Source organism: Doryrhamphus excisus, chromosome 12 (genome assembly GCF_030265055.1).
Source record: "Doryrhamphus excisus isolate RoL2022-K1 chromosome 12, RoL_Dexc_1.0, whole genome shotgun sequence".
Taxonomy (NCBI): Eukaryota; Metazoa; Chordata; class Actinopteri; order Syngnathiformes; family Syngnathidae; genus Doryrhamphus; species Doryrhamphus excisus.
The window spans coordinates 13,315,299-13,336,805 of record NC_080477.1 but is presented as its reverse complement, the minus strand read 5'-3'; the positions used below and the strand labels follow the sequence as shown (position 1 = coordinate 13,336,805).

At 41.3% G+C, this 21,507-nt stretch overlaps 4 protein-coding genes across 10 annotated transcripts; 2 read left to right on the top strand and 2 right to left on the bottom strand.

Moving 5' to 3' along the window:
• Window positions 1-70: 70 nt before the first annotated feature.
• nrn1lb (neuritin 1-like b) lies at window positions 71-7,859 on the bottom strand. 2 transcript variants are annotated; one of them, XM_058089039.1, is made up of 6 exons: window positions 7,635-7,859; window positions 7,433-7,541; window positions 6,458-6,571; window positions 5,798-5,973; window positions 3,189-3,336; window positions 71-1,562 (listed from the first exon to the last, which is right to left on the bottom strand). In XM_058089039.1, the coding sequence occupies exons 4-6, from the start codon at window positions 5,853-5,855 to the stop codon at window positions 1,259-1,261; spliced, it is 510 nt and encodes a 169-aa protein (XP_057945022.1). In that variant the 5' UTR covers window positions 5,856-5,973; window positions 6,458-6,571; window positions 7,433-7,541; window positions 7,635-7,859; the 3' UTR covers window positions 71-1,258. The 2 variants fall into 2 exon arrangements, with proteins under 2 accessions (XP_057945022.1, XP_057945023.1); XM_058089040.1 differs by having other exon boundaries at window positions 5,798-5,925.
• Window positions 7,860-8,005: 146 nt separating this feature from the next.
• thap11 (THAP domain containing 11) lies at window positions 8,006-10,253 on the bottom strand. Its single transcript, XM_058089038.1, has one exon. It carries the CDS (start codon window positions 9,127-9,129, stop codon window positions 8,326-8,328), a length of 804 nt encoding a protein of 267 aa, XP_057945021.1. The 5' UTR covers window positions 9,130-10,253; the 3' UTR covers window positions 8,006-8,325.
• Window positions 9,542-15,683, top strand: gfod2 (glucose-fructose oxidoreductase domain containing 2). 6 transcript variants are annotated; one of them, XM_058089034.1, is made up of 4 exons: window positions 9,542-9,720; window positions 10,071-10,164; window positions 11,588-11,903; window positions 13,052-15,683. In XM_058089034.1, exons 3-4 carry the CDS (start codon window positions 11,651-11,653, stop codon window positions 13,942-13,944), a joined length of 1,146 nt encoding a protein of 381 aa, XP_057945017.1. In that variant the 5' UTR covers window positions 9,542-9,720; window positions 10,071-10,164; window positions 11,588-11,650; the 3' UTR covers window positions 13,945-15,683. The 6 variants fall into 6 exon arrangements, with proteins under 6 accessions (XP_057945017.1, XP_057945015.1, XP_057945018.1 ...); XM_058089032.1 differs by lacking the exon at window positions 9,542-9,720 and adding an exon at window positions 9,835-9,887; XM_058089035.1 differs by lacking the exon at window positions 9,542-9,720 and adding an exon at window positions 9,881-9,898.
• Window positions 15,684-16,670: 987 nt separating this feature from the next.
• LOC131139498 (uncharacterized) lies at window positions 16,671-19,589 on the top strand. Its single transcript, XM_058089171.1, has 3 exons — window positions 16,671-17,058; window positions 18,667-19,092; window positions 19,164-19,589. The coding sequence occupies exons 1-3, from the start codon at window positions 16,827-16,829 to the stop codon at window positions 19,505-19,507; spliced, it is 1,002 nt and encodes a 333-aa protein (XP_057945154.1). The 5' UTR covers window positions 16,671-16,826; the 3' UTR covers window positions 19,508-19,589.
• Window positions 19,590-21,507: the final 1,918 nt, after the last annotated feature.

The window sequence follows — 21,507 nt, the reverse complement described above, 5'->3', positions numbered from 1 at the left end:
AAATTAGCATAATAGGTCCCCTTTAACACACAGTCAAACTGCCATTATTTCATTACACTTTTAATCAACTTTGGTGATGTATATAAAAGGTCCACAATTAGAATAATGACTGACGCTGTCAAAGTTCTCCTGCAGAGGCTGCATGTTGACAGCCTGCATTTACAAAATGGACTTTAATGTAAGTTTGATGCATGACTCTTTTATATAACACACACACACACACACACACAAAGGTTCAGCAGCAGCTGCTCCTTCTTAATATTCATCCTGCTGCAGAGATAGCGCACGCACTTCTGACCTCTGACTTTTTTTTTTTGTTGTATAGATGTCATGTGAGCATCATGTTCGTGACAATGGAGAACAATCCTCCTCCCTCTCAGTCCGCCACCAAAGTCCTCCAAGGGCTCAAGACTGTTTCAAAGGTTTTGGAGGTGCATAGTACCATGCTGCACAACAACGGATGACTAAAGACAGACGAGATTAATCTGCTCATGCCACGATTGTTATGAAACCATTTAAGAGTATTAAGATCGCACGCACACACAGAAAAAAATATTCCCACTCAAACTCAAAACTCAAATAGCTACAACATTTTTTTTTTCAATTTTAACAAATCTACATTCGGTAACATTTTTTGAAGGAGTCTCTCTCCATAATTTCAAATGAAATTACTTAATTTTACTAAATTTATAGCCATAAATAGAATAACTAATTTAATGTATGCTCTTCTGTATATTCATTCCTTTTTTTAGGCTGCTTGTTCCACTAGGGCCGCAGTTGTATGCTGGAGCCTATCCCAGCTGACTTTGGGCAAGAGGTAAGGTATACCCTGAACTGGTCACCAGCCAATCAGAGGGCACTCTAAATATACTGCTATCTAATTTGACATATGACATGTTTGGATAACAATATTCTTTGTTCTCCATGAGATAGTGTTCATTGAAAAGCTGTCACTAATATTTACATTAAGTCAACTTCACTCCGAGTGTGAGGAGTTTCAATAAAAATATGTCTTGCTGATTCTGTTTCTGAAACCCTGATTTTAGGATTGAGGCCTAATCATAAATGCGGCTGATCTGTGATTTAAAAAACTAATAATAAATCTGTAATTATCCTTGTCCCAATCTGATTAAAAAAGCATTTTTGTCAGCACTCAAAAAGAAGATAAGAACTAATATATAGTACACTGTACAGTATATAAAACTGGCATATTAATGTCTCTGAGCAAACAATGCAAGTTGAAATGACGATGACCTATCTAGATCCTGAGCAGCACTAATAGAGTGCTACATATTGGAAAGATCATCGTGGTGAGGGCGGGGCTCTGCTGGTACGTTCGTCCCTTCAGTGTTTCCTGATTGGTCTGATCTGAGGTGGGAGGGGTCAGGGGTGCAGGCACGGTGCTGGGTACCAGGGTGGTGAGGCTGGCGCACATGTCATAGAGGTTTCCAGAGAACTGGGCCTTCCTGGATTCTTGTCTTAGAGACTCCCATACTGCTGCTGCTTCTCGGGGGCAGCCAGACATGGCCGTGTTGGCACAAACATGGAAGTCATTCCAGGACCTTCAAAGAATAAGGGGAAAAAGTCACAGTCATGAGGGATGTTGGGAGGGGGAAAGCAACCCTGCCTTTGGACAGGAAAAACATTTAATAAATGATAATGTTGACAGGAGCATGAAATATTTATGAATATAAACTTCAAATGCCTTTACACAAGGAAACACGCTCGCTCTGGTGTGAGGAGGAATAGCAGACATAGTTAAGACCTCGTTATATGCACACCAAGTCAATAGTTGGCATCTTACCTTCGTGTGTATGAGTTGGAGATACTGTACATACAGTATATGGTGTACTGCTGTTGATGTGTTCGGGTCAGAATGACGTTATTAAAGAGCATCAGACTCTTGTGTGACTGTGTGGGGATGCGCCACTGTGCTTCCGTCTGCCATGTTTGCTCTGTTGCACAAATATTAATTACACTGAAAAATGTAATGGAATTAATGAAATAACCGCCATTAACGTGTTATTTTTGACTGTCCTTGTAATAAATGCAACAGTTGATGTTATTGCAAATCTTGATTCAAAATTGTCGAGCTAGCAGGAATATTGGGGGGAGCATGTGTCAAAAATAGAAATTTTTATGGCCATCTCAATCATCGGATTTGCAATTGGCAAAAGGATGGTCCTGGTGTGAAACCCCAGCAAACAACGGGAATATACTGTAACTTAACTAATTCATTCAAATGATTTGCAGTTTTTCCAGCTTTGTTGTGAACCCACACATAATGGTATCGGTACAATTTGTGTTAAATGAGTCTTGATTCCAGTATGTGTCACGATGTGGGCATTACCCCCTCGTGACAGCTTTTTTTAGTTTCCTTCTTTGCCTCTGTTCCGGTGTCCATGGCCTTATTTTGTAACTACTTCCTTTCTTGTTCCCTTCCGTTTTCTCTATCCCTGCTTATTTCACGCACCTGCCTCTAATTTCATACTCCCTATTTAGTTCAGGTGTGTGCTCTTTCTTTTGTGGCTTCATTGTCTTTTGTTTGGTAGTAGTTGTTGTTGTTGTATCCTGCTCCTGCCATTACTTCATTAAATTAAACGTTTTACCTGCAATTGAGTCCTGTTCTCAGCATCCTGGGGTCGAACCATAAAGCTCTCAAGCCCGAACATGACAGTATGTGCCGAGTAACACAACACCAGGTGCATTGAGTGTAAACATACAAGTCTTATGCATTTTACAAATTGCCTCCAGTGTAGTTTTGAAACATTTGGCCAGTAAAAGTAGTGAATGGCTTGATGTTATTGCTGCAATTGCTTTTATTAGTACTAATATTACGTAGAAAGAGCCGTAGTGGTAGTAGAAAGATTTGTGTAGTTTATCGCCAGTTGTCCTGCTCCACTGTGTGCCATGTTTTTGCATTAAAGCTTACTTTTGTGACTTGATGACTAAAACCAGCAGTTCTGTTGTCAACCAGCTCACTGGTAAGTGAAAAGGTTACCAACCCTAACCCTAAATAAATGTAAAGAACATGCAAAGCTGCACAAATTGAATTTCCTGTTTTGCATGCATGACATAATGAGTTTCTCTGGATCGGCAAGCGATTTCACCATTAAAATGCTTGTCATAAAAGCAAAAGAGAATCAAGAGTGAGTAAGTGGTTTCCATAGTGACAAGCGGAATCTCACCTGCAGATTGCATCAATGTCCTGCGTATCCTGATCTTTTTGTGTTTCCACCAAACTGTCCCCGAGTGTCAGCAAACACTGTGCAAAACTCTTGTAGATGGAACCACATGAAATAGAAATAGCCGCTCCATTACAGACCCGCACCAACCCTGCATAAGAGAAAAGGTTTTTAATAAAAGTACATTACACACAACAATAAGTAAATATGAATGTGATTCATGTGAGGATTTCATTTGACAATAGAATGTGCATATGCTTGGGGAGACTGATGCTTGTAAGGATCAAATAAATGCAAAAATATGTTGTGCTGTATTCATCTGGAGGGATTACACATTGTGAAAGCCTAAGTCATTGTGGGCTTACATAAGCACTGCCTGACTACATTGATCAAATACACAAAAGGGATGTTTTGCTACCTTGCTCATGGTCTTCACATCTATTTAGCCATGTGGGCTAGTGGGGAAGTAAGTGCCCAGCTAGTAGGCAGCGTTCCATTTCCAGTTGGTCAATAACTGAATAATGATTATTAGAATATAATGTTAAGGTGAGGGGTGGTGTAATGGTAGATGCTTTTCATGGCAGAGAGCCTGGGTTTGATTCCCGGCCACAGTTTTGTCAGGAAGAGCATCCAGCGTAAAAAGTAAGCCAAGCCATTCACGTGATTACGTTGGGAGGGGGTTGGAGTAGAAAAAGGTGAGTTGCCAGTTACAGGTCAGGCAAACCAATGAAACTCAAGTTTCAAAGTAGTGTTCTACAACTCCTATAAACTGGTAAAAGGTTAGATTAGGTTAGGTTAGTCTTAACTACATACCTCAACTGGCATCCTCGCATTAAAGGGGACCTATTATGCTCATTTTCGGCCCTTTGTATTGAGTTATGGACTCCTACAGAGCAGCTACACACAGTAACCGGCACAGAAATCTTTATAGATCCTCCAGAATCTACACCTATTCCAGCTGTATTTCCCTGTATTACCTAAACAGTCTTAAATTTATTCCACCCACGGCCTGCCTCCGGGCACGCCCAATATGCTGTGATTGGTAATGCTCATGAGCACTCCTGAGGACTTCCGGACTACTGCTGAACCCCTTTTTCTAATTTTGTCAGTATAGGACTTGATAATAAATGAATAAAACAGTTGAACTACTACTTGAAAAAGGGTTAGGAGCTACTGGTTGGAGACCCGTAACTCATCTTGTATGAACTCAATGAGTGATAACATAAGTCTGCATTTATTGCGTGCAGACAATCTTCACACAACATTGATAGTGGAAATGTGGTCTTTACACGTTTTTTGCGGGACTACTAGTGTTTAAAAAAAACAGGTAGACTCAACGATTGTAATTTGCATGAATGCAGGTAAGACAGTCCCTGTATGCACACTCTATAATGCTACACAGACTGTTGCCTTGGACAAATTAAACACAGTTAGGACACTGAGAAACTGAGAAATAGGTACTTCCAAGCATGCGCTTCTGACTCTTCAACATGACCAAGTAACATTAAAAAGGCATCAGACTTCAGCAGCAGTTTGGTGGATAGTCCTGCTGCGCCCAAAACAGTCCCATATTTTTCTCTTAACCTGGAATCTGTGATTCCAACCACTTCTGCTCGCCTCTTTAGGCAAGTTAGCTGTCCTTCAAACCTGAACAAATATTTTCTGGAAACCATTGGTCCGTGTTAACACGGTGAAATCAGAGCAGTGAAACAGTCCAGCAGAGCCGATCCAGGGCAAGCCTACAGCTTGTACCCGGGCATGCCCATATAAGGAAGTTGAGCTGTGACATCACAGTGAGCCAGTGTTACAAAAAAAAACTCTGAGTGTTCTGAGCCATCCCAAACTTCTTTTAAGGCTTTAAAATTATCTGAAACGCTGACATCGTTCAACACAAGAATACTACCTTCTAACAAAATTTTGGGTCAAAAAATTGGAAAAAGCATAATAGTCCCCTTTAATAATACTGTTTTGGACTAAGTAGTATGTGCCATAAAAGTTATTCAGCTTGCATCTAATATAGTCATCTCAAATGACACTTAACTGTCATTTAAAGTTTTTTTTCCATGAAAAGGATTTTTTGGAAAAAAAATACAAAGAGATATTTATGCACATGTTATTACAAATACACACACTTTGTACATTATCCAAATAAAACTGTGCCGGTGTTCTGCACACAAAAACACCCATGTGGGATGCCATCATGCTTAGGCCTGACTGATACCTTCACAGAGGTATTGTAGATTATGTGGCTAACTAAGACAAGTAAAATATTACAATTAGCTTTCAGCAATGCAGTGTGACTGACACCACTGCAACAAAATAATGAGCATATTGTAAAATCCATTATTTGGAAGGTTATGGCATTATAACCAATTATATTTAAAATATGGAATTATATACTGTATGCATGTCCCCAGATACAAACTGGAACATGATGAGATCAGTTTTTCACCAAAGTACAGTGTCCTTTATCAGCGATTGTATCATGACTACTTTGTAAATGAACTGAATGTCTATCCAAATCCAGGACGCAAATAAGAATATATAAATCAGAACAACACATGAAAGAACAACAAACTTGCGTCTTGGAAATTTGATTGAAATCATCTTACCAAGACAGAAGGCGATTGGCAGCAATAGCGCTGTGGTGCCGACCCAGGACTTCATCATTGGGCTCAGCAGAGTCCCGCGGATGCGAGTGCCTCTTCCAGTGTAGGGAGGCTCTGATGTGGCGCTCCTGCTGGATGTAAATCCAAAAAATGCGATGCGTCCTGACTGCCACCATCCGCTGGGAATTCATGAGATTGCAAAAGTACAGAACACACAACCGAGGCACTACCCTACTGGATTAGTGTGTGTCTATATGCGTGTGCGTCATGAGAGGGCTGAACCAATGGCAGCACACATCCCAACACAGCACGCTGGATTAAAGCATTCTAATTTCCGGTCTTTAGTATTTAGAACCTGTATTGACACACAATGAAAACACATATAGTGAGATGAGTATAACAGTGTCCCTAACAAACACTGACCTGCAACTAAATCCTGCTTTTACCACTGCTATCAAATGTGATGATTGGAGGCGGGGACATGATTATGAGTGTTTTTCTTGATATGAGCAGATACAGATAAGAGAATGTAGCCCACCTGAGGGTTCAACATGGCAGCGGAGCGCCCTTTGACAATAGAAACAACTCATATGGGTTGTGGGTATATACCCACTGTGTGTATACCATGAGTTTAACATATACAGTACAACTGTATTTCCTTACCTTAGTTTTACATCCTGTTCCTCTATACCTCTTGGCCTCCAAATCCCATGCTACAGTTCTTCTACAGATGGCTGACACTGTGCATTAGTGTAAATCCTGGTTCACATCTGTATGCTGACAGAAGAGGAAAGACATCCCATTGTTAATCTGCGGTTTAATACGACCATTAACTGAAGACTAATCTGTCTGTGTCTGAAGCCACTGGCCTGAACCAATACATCGTGGAGGCTACTTTTGACGGCAGCGCCAGCTGTTTGTTTGGATGTTTGGCATACACTTTTCACATTGTCACCTTGCAGACCTGCTTACGACACATTAATAAAATAATGCAGTGTTAAGAGGGACTGCAGTTTATCTTACTATAGGCCGATGTTTCTCAAATAGTGGGGCAGGACCGAACTAGGGGACTGTCAGGAAGGCAAAAAACTCAATATTAGTGTAGACCTGCCAACATGTATGACTTTGATCTACACATCACACAGTTTGACACCTAAATATGCATGTGTGCTTCACTGTTCTCCATTGTGTTGCATTTCACTGGTTTCAGTTTTGAGTTCAGTCAGTACAGTACAAATAAATAAATAGACATCAGTTTCTAAATGGTATTTAAAGTCGCTGAGCTTGATAAACAGAAAAGAAAATTCAATAATACAACAAAAATTACCATAATTCTTGTTTTATTGTGGAATAACGCAAAGACCTGCGGCGCAACAATGGCCACCATTGAAAATTTAGGTAAGAGTGGCGTATGTTTGATTGACAGCGCTTGGATTAAAGCATTATGCAACACGGGTTGGAAGTGGAAAAAAATACAAAATAAATCCAAACGAGATTATGAGTCTGAGCCATCCCTCTCTTCTGTACTCACCATAAACAACTTACCTTTCGACACATATCATTATTAATATTGCAGGTGTTTAAATCAATAAGAGCTTAGGTTTGAAGAACAGGACACCAGTTTAATGATATACTTACCATGTCAACACTGCCAGATGGGAGCCATCAAGCAAAGGACCTTCCAAGCTGAGGTTACTGCCATCTAGAGGGAGGAAACAACGCTGCAGCACCGTCAACTCCAAATGACCTGTAGAAAGGGAAAGATGTTACAACATAGAAATACAGTTAATGTGTCAATTAGATGTGTTGTTATGGAATTGTTTTGAATGAATTCACCTACCATGAGTACTGAAGCATGTTGAGAATACTGTGCAGGTTTGCCTTCAAAATTGCAAACAATTGGTGGATGATCTGAAAAGAACTCTATGAAGCAAATCTATTTCAAAATGTAATTTACTTCAAATTGAAAACAGGGCACAAATGTCAGTCTAAAGATCAAAATGTATGTATGTATCATGTTGTGCATTTAAAAGCACTTGTGAGAAAATGCAGCCAGTAATAACAACGCATTGTAAGAGCTAGGAAACAACTTAAACAGGCACATTAAATGCATCCATCGCACAAAAACAATGCACTTACGATATCCATAATTTGTATGTTAGCATGTTGCAACCACTCCCAAATTGAAAGTAGCTTGAAAGGGGCCTGTGATATGTTTGTAGATGTCATTAATATGCCACAAAAATGTGCTGTGCCATTCTGGTGATTTTTTTTAAATTTCAAATGAGCAAAAAAATCGTACGAAAGCAACCTTCCTGACACTCATAAATATTAGTCTAACTGTGTGTGTATGGGGGGGGGGTTAAATAACGGTGGATTTCATAGCAGGTCAGCATTACTACCAGCTAAACAACTAGACAGTTTATCTTTATGCATCAAGGGCTACGAAAATCAGCTCTATAGTTGTTGAAAATACAATATTTTGTACAAATCCCCATCCTGTGTCCTCATGTCTTTTTCGAGTTCGCCTATTATATTTTCTTGGGAGCTACCGAAGCGCTGCACAGTAGCCGATCCCGCTCCCGCACCTCCTCCTGCAGCTTGGCCTCCACCACCCGGAGCTGGCGGATGGTGGCCTTCATCTCCTTCATCTTCACCTCCATGAGGGCGATGATGTCTCGCTGCTCGTTGAGTTTGCGCAGCAGCTCGGTGGACGTGGTGCCGGTGGTCAGCGAGTACGAGTGGTCCAGTGGGCTACTGGTGACGCTGACGTACTGCATCAGTGGCTGCTGCCCCTCAGCGGAGGAGTCGTCGGCGGTGAGTTCGTTTGAAACTGTGTAAGATCCCTCTGTCGCCACAGGCAGCCGCGCCGTGCCGAGATACTCCCCGTTTTGGCCAATCTGAACCACCGTGATGCTTTCGTCGATGGCCTCGCCACCGGCGTTGGCCTCGGCACTGTCAGCCGTGTTTCCCAACACGGTGTTGATAACAATCCCGGTGGTGGCTGCAGCGGCGACGGGGGCTCCTGGAGCCGCCGTCGACACCTTCTTGCCCCTGCCTCGTCGAACCCTGCGCTCATTCACACCCCTCAGAGGGAAAAGCGACGGTACTCGGATGCTGTAGGTTTTCCTCCCGCCTACGAAGTGCACACTGCAGACGCGGTGACCCGTGGTGGGTTGGAAGGTGCTGAAGCAGCCACTGACCCCGGCCCGGGAGATGTTCCTCAGCCACAGCTCCCTCAGCGTGTTGTCTTTGGGAAATGTGTAGAAGCGTAGGTCCCGGTCCCTGTGTGAGTTGCTGTAGCAGCCCGGGACACAGCAGGTGAACCCAGGCATCTTAATACAAACGCCAAGTCCAAAAAGTCAACCCACAGGTCGAACTGTGACTATTTTATTGCCCTTTCTTTATCCTGCGCGATGTCTCCTTCAGCGGCCTGCTGCCGGAACTACACGTCCCACAACGCTAACAACTTCCTGTTTATTTTACGCCAACCAGAAAAGCTTTTTTTGTGATACCGCAGCTTTATTCACGCAGTTACATCCTAAATAAACGCAAATTAAATCTATATGTATTCTTAATTGTGAGATAGTTTTTTTTAAAAAGCAATTCACGCTTTTCTAGTTTTCTGAATCATATTGTCAACACGACAGCCCGCCATTTAGAACTAAAGGTCCCAGAATGCCTTGCGATTTCTAGCCACAACAGTCAGCTAACTACCGCCCCTCGTGGTCACTTTGTTGTCCTACATAAATGACTTTCGCGAAATAATGTCAGCAACATTATTGCAGTTTTACACCGCTTCAAACTATAACAACGATACTAGACAAAAAACTACGTTAATACTAGTTTCAAAAAAGTTTTGTTGTTTTGGACGAACAGATGAACAGCGCTTATTATTGTAACATTCCATCTTAGCCTCCACAATGGTAATATTGTTTATTGTGAATTTATTTTAGATGTTTGTGAAAAACAGACATTTGTGTATACAACTATACCTGACAACACGGGCAAATGAATTAATAAAATACATATGTCGAAACAGTCTTTTCAACAAACATGCCCACTTCCGGGAAAGATGGCGAAAATAACATCGGTAAATGGCTGGTAAATACTTAGTGAATACTTAGTGAATGCTCACATTTATCCATTGCATTTACGAATTTCACGCAATTTGTGTATTAACCTGTAAATCATTTAAAAAGAAGTTATACAACGCATATGGGGAAGCTAATCAAGTTCAAAATGTCTAATGATTTGAGCAATCTTCTCGTTTTAGTGTCTCTGGTTGACCATTCACTTCCATCGTCAACTGGGCAGCGCCCGTCAGAACACTTGCTACAGTTGTTGATGAACTCGACTGGATAAATACAGTAGGTATCTAACGTTACGTTATTTGTTTTTTAACTTAATGTGTGCAAAGTTCTTATGAAAGCTACACAGTCTTACCCCTTCACTGAAGGTGTTTGATTTCAATTGTCCTGCTCGCTTGTTAGCTGACAAACGTGCTAGCAAGCCTTATCACAATGCCCATTGACTCTTGCATGTATGGTGCCTGTCTTATCTGTGGTTAATAACTGAAATATTTTCAACTTGTCAAGTTGTATTTTTAGCCTAAATACAATAACGTGGCGCCCATTATACAGTGTATAAAAACAGGCTTATAGCAACACAAACCGAGCTAGCCGCTGATGTTCGTTTTAAGTAAGTAAAACCAAGATTTAGCAGTTTACCCTAAAACTTTAATCAGAGTTAGCTGAGCCTCCACAAGATTGCTGTCAGGTGCCCCAAAAGTGGTCAAATAGCAATTTACAGAATGATTAATGGTGTTTACGGTTGAACTGTGTCATGGAAAGTGGTTCTGAAACAACAGCTCTCAAGAAGGCAAAATGCAAATGAATATTATAAAATAGATATCAATCTAAAATAACTATGCATTTGTGTTTAATATTTTCTGTAGAGGTGTTATATATGTTGATATGAGAGAGGAATGGTATGTTAATAATGGGGGGAAAAGAGTAAGATTAGGTAACATTACAATATCAATAGGACAAAGTAAGTTGTTGTCAGACTGCGGATAAGAAAAAATCGTCTGGATGTCAAAGTGACATGTTGTGTTTGTTGATACAGTTGCCACAGCCAGGAGATTTTGTCAGCATTTGCCCCTATATTGACCAAAGCTGTGTAATTATTCACCTGCAGAGAGTACTTGGCATCTAGTATTACGTGTATGGTGTTAAATAGGGGCTTTATTTGTATTGTATTGTGACTTCACTCACTGTTATGTCATTTCCATCATGGGAGTACATTTATTAATCAATGTGATTTGGTATCATATTTATGGCTGCTGTTTGTTTATGTTTGTCCTTACAGTAGGATACAGTAGCGCATGATACAGTACACATGACACAGCTCCAGCTGTGGGTATGCTTTGAGTGATAGCTCTAGCTACATTATGGAAGAATAATGTTGCTTATTCGTTAACTTTTCATGCTTCATTATGCCTTCCAATCGTAAGGTAGGCTCTTGTAGTGGCAGTGCACCAAATAAAAGGGTTGTTTTTTTGTTTTGGTCCATAAAAACGAGACACATGTAAGGATAACAAGGAGGTGGTCGGTGAACAATCTCAACAACAGCAAACTTAACTGTCCTGTCTACGCGTGTGACATCCGATTGTATCAAGGTTTTTCATCATAATTGTTTCCTGGTCAATATTTAGCTGTTTTTGCCCCATAATTCTGTATATTACATATCGGAGCATCTCTTTAAACGCCATTTTACACCTTTGCTTTACAGATGCAATGTCATTTCTGAGCATCACCATGGTTTCGATATAAGGCTGCATTGAGCGGCGCTGTCATGCTGCCCGGAGTCGGCGTGTTTGGCACGGGGAGCACAGCCCGAGTGCTGGTCCCTTTGCTGAAAGCTGAGGGCTTTGAGGTCCATGCACTCTGGGGGAGGAGCGAAGAAGAAGCGTGCAGCCTGGCAAATGAGCTCGGTATCCCGTTTCACACGAGTCGGTCCGATGATGTCCTTCTGCACCAAGATGTTGACCTTGTTTGCATCTATATTCCGCCCTCAATGACGAGGCAAATTGCTGTCAAAGCACTGGGTAAGAGGTTATAAACACACTTGCAATTTCACAGACATGCACAATGGCTGAAAGCCACACCTTGAGATGTGAACCTTCAGTTCACACTTGGGATATTGGGAGAGATTTCTTAGAAAACAACCGGCCTGTGTGACTTAGCTGTTTGGAAACAGGGTTCACTATTTACTTCCAAGTTGTTTTCAGCTGGAAAATATTTTTTGCTTACAGTTATTCTGTTGTGGTCATATGGGTCATCGAATACAAACAGCAATCTATCACACAATACCATCATCACTCTCATCGCAGAGTAGATTTGTTCCGTTTTCTCATGGAATTCCTGAGCATTGACCTCAGCTTCCTCTTATAGTTGCAACTTCCTGGCTGCGTGTGTCCTGCCCGCCTTGGAAGTCCACAGCAATGAAACCTTGATGTTGTATTTGATTATCTCTGCACTACATCTCATGTTGCAGGAAGCAGAATTTTTGTTTACTCACTCCAAAATGTATGTATATACGGAAAGTAAAGCAAAAAAATTATTCAAGACACAATACGAAAATAACATGTATATAAATTAGAGTAGTCTGTGTACAGCTTGTATAGCAGTTTTAGATTTATTGTCCTCCGAAAATAGGTCAACATTATTGTGAAATGGTTGACAACACAAGTGATTGTACCTCACAGCGAGCATGTCTAAATTCTGCCCATAGTGTCAGTAGTTAGTGTGAGCACCACTGGGATCAAGCACTGCCTTAATCCACTTAGGCATTCATTTCCTAACATTCCAAAGGAAAGGGCTCAAGCTCTGCTTCACATTGTCACACTACATGTTCAAGTGTATGTTTCCCTCGATGAACCACAGCTCCCTAGTGCTGACGGAACTCATGCAGCCCCAGAACATAAAACGGCCACCATGCTTGACTGTAAGCACTATCTCGCTACTCACTTGCGTTGCCAGGTATTTATTAGTCAAGAATGGCTGTGTTGACTCATTTTCAGTGGATAGTAAATCTACTTATTTTTGTCAATGTAGCTCTAATAGTGATGAAGTTGGAGTTTTATGTTTGTCCACCTGCTTTATCTATTTTATTGCAAGAAAAAAGTAAAAAAAAATTGAACCATGATTATGATCTGAATATTTTACACGTTTTTCTCACTCTGTCTTTCTGCAGGCATAGGTAAGAATGTTGTATGTGAGAAAGCTGCTACTGCTGTGGATTCTTTCCAGATGGTGAATGCAGCCAGGTATTACCCCCAGCTTCTCAGCATCATGGGTAATACGCTGCGTTATCTTCCTGCATTTGTGACGATGCAGCAGCTGCTGGTGGAAGGATACGTGGGTGAAGTGCAGGTCTGCGATGTGCGCGTGTATGGCCCCAGCCTCTTGGACCAGTCGTACGGCTGGACTTGTGAGGACCTGATGGGGGGAGGTGGCCTGCATACAGTTGGTTCCACCATTATTGACCTTTTAAGTTATCTGACTGGGGCCCGGGCACAGCGGGTTCACGGCTTGCTGCGGACCTTTGTACAACAAAACGACACCATCAGAGGCATCCGTCGAGTCACCAGCGATGATTTTTGTTTTTTCCAAATGTTGATGGGGACATCCTCGGGTGGCATGTGCTGCACTGTGACCTTGAACTTCAACATGCCAGGCTCATTTGTGCATGAGGTGATGATAGTCGGATCCAGTGGGAGACTGGTTGCCAGGGGGACAAAACTGTACGGTCAGCGCAATGGCAGCATAAGTGAGGAGCTGTTGCTAGGTGATGGTGGCTGGGCTGGGCCTGACGTGAAAGACATACCTTTGACTCACCTGCAGGGACTGGGCTCCATGGTTAAAGCCCTGAGACAGTCCTTCCAGGCTCACCAGGAGCGTAGGTTATGGGCACGTGGCCCAATTGCCATGGCACCCACTTTTGAGGATGGCCTCTACGTGCAGACGGTGGTGGAGGCTGTGAAGCGGTCCAGCTGTAGCGGAGAATGGGAATGTGTGGAGGTCATGAGTAAGGAGCCTGATCCGAACCACAACCTGTGTGATGCTCTGCAGGGACATAAGAACTAATCATATTGCAGACGAGCAACTACTAAACATGCCTGACAAAAGCAGGTCTGAATGTTTTCACTTCTACTGCAGTTTACATCGGCCGCGACAACTTTGTTTTCTTTTGCCACCTTTTGAGTAGAATATTCACTTTGTGTAATGGAAACATTTTATAGTTTCATACCTAATGCCTGTAAGTACTCAGGTTGGGGGTTAAAAAAAAGACCTCTTTCTGGTTTGTAGATGGAATGAAAGATCGTATGCATTTAAGTCCAATGGCACCTTATTGTGAAAGTGTTTTCCCTGAATGTTAATGTCACACACAGATGATTTGACTTACAAACTGATACTTTTCTGACAGTACTACTGATGTTCTATTGATGGTGCTCAGCTTTTTGGAAAAAAAAATACAAACAGAGTAATGCAGCTGTGCACAACTTGGCAATGTATATGAAACTAGTTTTGCCGTTGGAAGATGATGATATAAATGGTATGTGATATACCAGGGATTGTGTGTTTCATAAGCTATGTAACAAAAAATTGTGTCACGGTGGATTTATGTCCCCGAATGCAGTGACTAAAATCAGACATCACACAGACCTCCATCATCATGTGGCCTTGAAAAGAGGGTTCAAGTGTTTTGTGGTCACCTTCACTGTCAAAGCAGTTTTGTTTATAGTGAGGAAATCACATTTTCCCTGCAGAGTCCACATGCTCGCAAACATCCTAATTCTGCCGGTTTGTGCTTAAAAATACTGTAGCTTAATTTGAACGTTGAATAACAGGGCTTAATTCGAGGATATTTAGTCTTTTTTTGGGTGGCCATCTGTTACACTTTGAGGTTTACTTGAAAGAAGGATGGCTTTGAATGTGTGACGTGTGCTGGAAGCGAACATTTATACATTACAATTTCCTATTTAATCTTGCACCAGCAGAAACGAGGCTCTTCAAGTATTTTGAGGAGCGACATTTTAATGTTTAATTTGGTTTTAGATTACTGTATTTGACAACTAAATGAGCTGTTTACATTTGTTGTCCTTTCAGAGCTGATTTTAGTTTTATAAAGACTTGTTTAACAGGAAAAAAGGATATTTACCAATGCCTCAAATCCACAGTGGTACCTCATTCACCCTGTAATAGATTTTTGAACCACTGGATACAACACATGTGACAAGGAAGATGTTTGGTTGTCATGCAGTAGCCACACACTAATATCCTGAACATTGTTGAACTGTTTATTTTATTAATACTGTATGCTTCACCACCTTTAGACCCACTCAGGATCTAAGAAAACAGTAATGTAAACCTATCACTATCCCAACAGTGCGTTATTACAAAAGTACATTTACATTAAATATCTTCATATGTCCTATATTCCAGCATAACGCTGAGTCCTCCCCATGAAAATGCATTCCATTCCATTCTGATTTAGCTTGTATTGTGTTACATTGTTTTGCACTGATAACTGTAACATTATTTACCAAGGAGTGTGCTTCTTCAGCCAGCCAGTGCACTGCAAAATGTATTTAAAAATGTGTCTAAGGAAGATGGAAAGATGTTTTTTTTTTTTGGTGTGGAGAAGGATTCCATTTGTTTGTGTTTACTTTTGTCAGTCTGTGAATTTCTGTTGAAGCTGGAGTATTTATCTAATATTTAATTTGACCATATCCCTTCGGGCTCAGTGTGTGTTTGTGTGTGTGTTTAATTTAGGAAACTGTTAGTTTGACAGATATCTCCTTGAATAAATACAATTGTCTTAATTTAAGTGTTTTCAGCTGCTTCTTTCTGGTCTTGACAAGTTATTGTGTCGCTAGCATTTTGCATGTTAAAACCTTGGATAAGACTTGGTTTCGTTTGGTCCGGAGAAAGAGGAGATAGAAAAGAAGAAAACGGAGGCAAGAGTGCGAGAATACAATACAAAGGGAGACAAGAAGAACAACAAGGGCTTGAGATGAAAACTTTCTGTGTCTTACTGTTAGCAATTCTCTGAATAGCATTTGTAATATACATTTTATAAAATTGATTTTTTGTGGCTTCTGGCTGCACAATCATTCATTCATTCATTTCCTACCGCTTATCTATCCTCACGAGGGTCGTGGGTGTGCTGGAGCCTATCCCAGCTATCTTCAGCGAGAGGCAGGGTGCACCCTGGACTGGTCGCCAGCCAATCACAGGGCACATATAGACAAACAACCATTCACACTCACATTCATACCTATGGATGATTTAGGTTCGCCAGATTAACCTAGCATGTTTTTGGAATGTGGGAGGAAGTCGGAGTACCTGGTGGAAACCCACGCATGCACGGTAAGAATTTCCACACAGAGATGCTCGAACTTGGGTCTCTCAGCTGTGTGCACTGCGCACTAACCATTCGGTCACCGTGCTGGCTGCACAATGACATGGCAAAATATTGTACGGCAAAGTATACATAGTGAAAACAAAAAAACAGCATGACATGTCAATATTTAAAAGACACAACTAATACAATCACACTAATTGCTTTGTTTTACATGAACAGTACACACTGTTGGTGTTGAAGTTCAGAGCTGCTGAAGAATAAGAATATTTTGGATATCTTGTATATATCTTGTTAAATTGTCTTTTTTACTCTACTTTTGTATACTTTTTTTTAACTTGACTACTGCACTGAAAGGAGAAGCTCTCCAATCTCGTTGTACACCTTGTATAATGACAATAAAGGCCATTCCATTCCAAGAAACAAACTGAGCCACTAGAGGGTAGTGTAAATCTTGGAATACTAGTTTGCAACACACTCGGTTAGCCGAAGAAGTCGGTCTCCTCAACACGCCACAGAACCCGCCATTTGTTGACGAATTTAGTACAGTCGAAAGTAACAATCATTCGACTGACCCGATGATTCGCCTTGTTTGGTGAGAAATATGACTCGGAGGAGAAGTGTCGTTTGGGATTATTTTGAAGAAGTCGATACGGAATCTGTGGTCTGTCTGCTGTGTAAAAATGTATTGTGTAAACACGAACATGGCAGTACGACACCGATGCTAAGACATCTGCGCGTCAAACATCCCAAAGAGGCTGCCATGGAACTTGGGAGGACCAAGGGTCAAGAAGCTTCGACTGGACAGCAGTCAATGGACACTGATGGTCCACAAGGTACTGAACACATAAATACATCGTGCCTTCTTACCTCGAGCTTGTCGCCATTTGTTGTGTTTAAGAATTTATGCAGTACTTCCAATAATTCTGAAAGAGAGGATAAAGCACATTAGCCTCATTTTGTGGACTTCGGTTTCTAGTTAAACGTGTTTTATTTTTAAGTCCATTCACCAAAAAAACATACCAACACAACCTATTAAAAACAACAATTAATGTAACAAAAATGTCGATTATAAGCTTGCCACAATTCCAATTCCATCCATCTATCAGTTTTCTACACTGCCAGTGAATGGAAACTTTGAGACCATATTTTTCGACATCATTTTATTTTGAAGCCCTAAACTGGATTTTCCTCTTATTAATCGTTTGTTTAGGGAATTGGCATACAGCAGTGTTTCCTCGGTTACTTTCTGTCAGGGGATCCTGCACCACTCTTTGAGAAGCACTGGCATACAAAAACAAAAAAATCTTTAGTTTCAAGAATAATTAAAAAACTAAAAATTAAACGAAGATCACAACAGTCCATATCGCGTCGAAGCACAATGGGGCTGCTGATCCATCCGGGTGTTGTTCCTGCCGTGTGTTCCACGTGCTGTACAACTGGCACGGCAAAACCAGTTCCGCTGGTATTCCAACCAGATAAAGCCATCCTGGTCAGGATTTGTCACTCTCTCTCGCACCCTGGATGCTGTCTATTGTCTGATTGTGGGTTGGGAGCTCAAACCGACCTCCACCATACCCAGTTTCCACCATACCATCCCATACCCAGTACACATGATGCCATTCACTGGACTAACAATGCAAATCACACCATAAAAATGATCTAACCTATAAAACATATACAGTAGCATATATAAAAGTTAACCAGTAAACGTTGCAACTACCTGTATTCACATTCAATGTATCAAAGTTTGCAGGTCATCAAAATAGTTATCACTCAGTAATTCACAATGAAAATGATTATGGCAATAAAGATAATTCCTTAATAATTAAGTACATATACACACATATATATGTATATACAATAGCTATGTATCTTTCATTATACATTTTTGTCAATTTTTATGTTATTATGCCAAGTTATAGATTCACAGATGCATTTTTCCTACTAAGTCCACTAACTTAAGTTAGTAAATCAATTCAAATGAATTATCTGAGTCCCTTGACTATCGTCAATTGAACAATTCATCCTAAATCTTTTTAGTCTGTTTCCATTGAGTCTGCTGACTCAAGTCTGTGAGCCAATTCAAATGAATAATCAGAGTCCATGATGTTTCCAGTGAGTCTTTCTGTAACATGCCTTGTGTACTTTGCAGTAGTCATGAGGACTCATAAGATTCGGGTTAATGGAGACCTCTGACGCTTTCTCTGATTCTTAAAAAAGATTCAAAAAGATATGGATCATTAACCCTGGTCGTTCAATTTATTTTAGCTACCTTTACTGATACTATTTTGGGTATGTTTGCCGCCTCTCCTTACCCATCCTGTACTAGAGAAAAATGATTTAGAAACCGACAAAATGTTCTTATCAAAAGAAAATATTTAACCTCACTTTTGCAGGAGTGAGTATTGCATCCCTAACCATCTCTATCTCTTCTTCTGTAGTGGAGGTGGAACTGGAGGAAGCAGATTCTAACACCGTCATCACTGTGAACGACACTGACATTGATTCTGCACTAAACGGCATCCTTGTAGCTGTACAGGGAGAAGCCATGGAAGAAATAAAAGAAGAAGTCGTGGTAAAAAATCAGCCCCCTTCAAAGACGAAATCACGTCGGAGTATGATCTGGAGACACTTTGAACGCTTGGAAAGTTCAGATGGTTGTCAGTGTTTGATTTGCAATAGGAAGATAAAGTGCTCTTCTGAGGGCAGCACCAGCAACCTGCACAGACACATGTCCAAGAGGCACCCGCATGTGAATTTGCAAACAGGCGAGGTGCTGAAGCAGTCACCAGACACATCCTCACACACAGAGTCAAAGTACAGTAAAACATGTCCAGCAATGGTCACAAAGGACGTATCAGTTCCAGGTAAGCTTTTATGGTCACTATACTGTATTCTCTCTGTTATTAATGATATTAATGGGCCTTGTATCTTTCAGATTTGTTCCAGGTTTCACAGGCAACTGCAGGAGAGAAGCGTGGTTTTAGGAGGGAGCTGGAGTTGATAGAAGCACTGAGGAGAGCACAGAGGGAGGAGGCGCAGGCTCTGGAGCATCAGCGGGAGCTTGTCGAGAAGCTGCGGGCTGTCAATGCCAGAGAAGCTGCTGTAGAGAGAGAGCAAATCGAGTCTCTCAGGAGAACTCAGCAGGAGGAAGCCAAAAAATTAAGCAGTCAGAGAGAGGAGCTTGAGACAGAAAAGGCGGAGCTGCAGAGGAAATGGGAGGAGCTCAAGCAGAAGGAGCGACTGCTCTCTGGACAACATCAAGACTCTGTTTCTCACTAAGGGTGACATTTTTTTATAGAGTCGTTTGGAACCAACACAAATGCCTGATTTTTTTTTTTTATATAATAAAATCTGCCTTGTCGACCAGTTTTTGGATCTTTCATTATGCAAAAAGGGCATATCTTGTGCACATTTCTCTTCAGGTTTACTGTACATTAACAAAAACACAAATGATAATTATAGCACCATTTGTTTTGTAACAACATTCTTTGGACGGTAATCACCAGTCTTTTAATGAGAAAGTTGGTACTACCTTGTTTCTGTGGGTTCTTGTCCAGAATTGAGGTCTCTGGTGCATCAGCTCCAGTTGTGATCTTGCATTGCCATGCTGGACGGTCCTGGGCAAGTGACTCCCGAGTGTTGAGGTTGATATCCATAGCTTTGAAGGACACTTGGCAGTCCTTGAAGCGTTTCTTCTGTCCCCCAACTGAACGCTTGCCCTGAGACGGCTCTCCATACAGCAGCTGTTTGGGCAGTCGGCTATCAGCCATTCTGGTGACATGTCCATCCCATCTGGCTTGAGCTTTCTGTGGATGCTGGGGGTGCCGGCCCTTGTCCGGGATCTTGTCCTGCCACCTGATGTGGAGTAGACTGCGCAGGCAGCTCAGGTGGAAGTGGTTGAGCTGCTTGGCGTGTCTACTGTACAATACTCATGTTTGCACCACTGCATGGTAACCCTTCAGCTTGGTGGTGAAGGCGAGTCCTCTCCACTCCCAGGCCTTGGTCAGTGTCCACTTGAGGTAGGTGAGCAATGACCTTGTCATTGATGTCAGCAGGGCAGTTGAGGACCTCGACCTGAAACTGGTGGAAACGTCCTTCTTCCCCCTTCTGGAATGAAAGTAAATTATATTTGTCTTAATTATATTTGACCTATTCACATACTGTGTGGCAATATGGGGAAATAACTCTAAAAGTACACTTCACTTGCTAACTGTACTACAAAAAAGTTCAGTTAGGATAATCCATATATCACTTATCGAGGTCATACAAACCCTTTATTGCTAAAATCAAAATGTTTTAAATTAAATACAAATGTTATACAGTTCTCAACAAGAGGAGAAATATTACCTTGGGGAAACTTAAACAAACGTATTTCATTCAGTATGAGGAATTGATGAAACGGATTAAGTAACAAACTCAAATTCCGCATTAAAATGAGATTTCAAGAAACAGTTCTGAAACACTGCCGACATACCCACTACTACATTTTTTGTGAGAACAAACTCACTCATCATCATCCAGCTATGTTTCTGTCAACTATTAACCCTTTCATCAGTTATTATATAACTAGGATTCATTTCCAGTGACTACAACCTTGACTCCTATCTTACCACATTGTTATACTGCCTTGCCAATTTTGTATGTATTTAGGAGTACATTTAGAAAACAGGAAGTGAACAAATGTACTGTAAATTGATGTGAAACAGATGGGGGAGAAGGCCCCCCGGGGATAAGCAGTATAGAAAATGGATGGACAATTGTACATTATGTATACGAACTGTATTTGTTTTTACTTGTTTTAAATGCAACTTTGCTGTTGCATTCTTGGCAATGTGGGCGGCACAGCTAGGAGACCAGGGTTCAATTCCACCCTTGGCCATCTCTGTGTGGAGTTTGCATGTTCTCCCTGTGCATGCGTGGGTTTTCTCTGGGTACTCCGGTTTCCTCCCACATTCCAAAAACATGTCTACATTGTCTATATGTGCCCTGTGATTGGCTGGCGACCAGTCCAGGGTGTACCCCGCCTTTCGCCTGAAGACAGCTGGGATAGGCTCCAACACCCCCGCGACCCTCCTGAGGAAAAAGCAGTAGAAAATGAATGAATTCTTGGCAATGTGTCCCATGCTAAGAGATCTTGGATCTCAATGGGACAAACCTGGATGAATAAATATATAATCCTGAAGAGGGGTATGCACAATATTTGTTAGTTTCCTTTTTAAGTTTGCATTTTATTTGTTGTTTTTGTAGTAATCATTGGTCACATAAGAAGCAAAATCAAA

Excerpts from the sequence above, each read along its gene's own strand:
- thap11 (XM_058089038.1), bottom strand. The coding sequence starts at position 9,129 with ATGCCTGGGTTCACCTGCTGTGTCCCGGGCTGCTACAGCAACTCACAC.
- LOC131139498 (XM_058089171.1), top strand. The coding sequence starts at position 16,827 with ATGACTCGGAGGAGAAGTGTCGTTTGGGATTATTTTGAAGAAGTCGAT. Across the intron at positions 17,059-18,666 it reads GGACACTGATGGTCCACAAG|TGGAGGTGGAACTGGAGGAA; the intron begins GTACTGAACACA and ends CTTCTTCTGTAG. Across the intron at positions 19,093-19,163 it reads AAAGGACGTATCAGTTCCAG|ATTTGTTCCAGGTTTCACAG; the intron begins GTAAGCTTTTAT and ends TGTATCTTTCAG.
- gfod2 (XM_058089034.1), top strand. The coding sequence starts at position 11,651 with ATGCTGCCCGGAGTCGGCGTGTTTGGCACGGGGAGCACAGCCCGAGTG. Across the intron at positions 11,904-13,051 it reads AATTGCTGTCAAAGCACTGG|GCATAGGTAAGAATGTTGTA; the intron begins GTAAGAGGTTAT and ends GTCTTTCTGCAG.
- nrn1lb (XM_058089039.1), bottom strand. The coding sequence starts at position 5,855 with ATGATGAAGTCCTGGGTCGGCACCACAGCGCTATTGCTGCCAATCGCC. Across the intron at positions 3,337-5,797 it reads GCCAATCGCCTTCTGTCTTG|GGTTGGTGCGGGTCTGTAAT; the intron begins GTAAGATGATTT and ends TCTCTTATGCAG. Across the intron at positions 1,563-3,188 it reads GACATTGATGCAATCTGCAG|GTCCTGGAATGACTTCCATG; the intron begins GTGAGATTCCGC and ends TATTCTTTGAAG.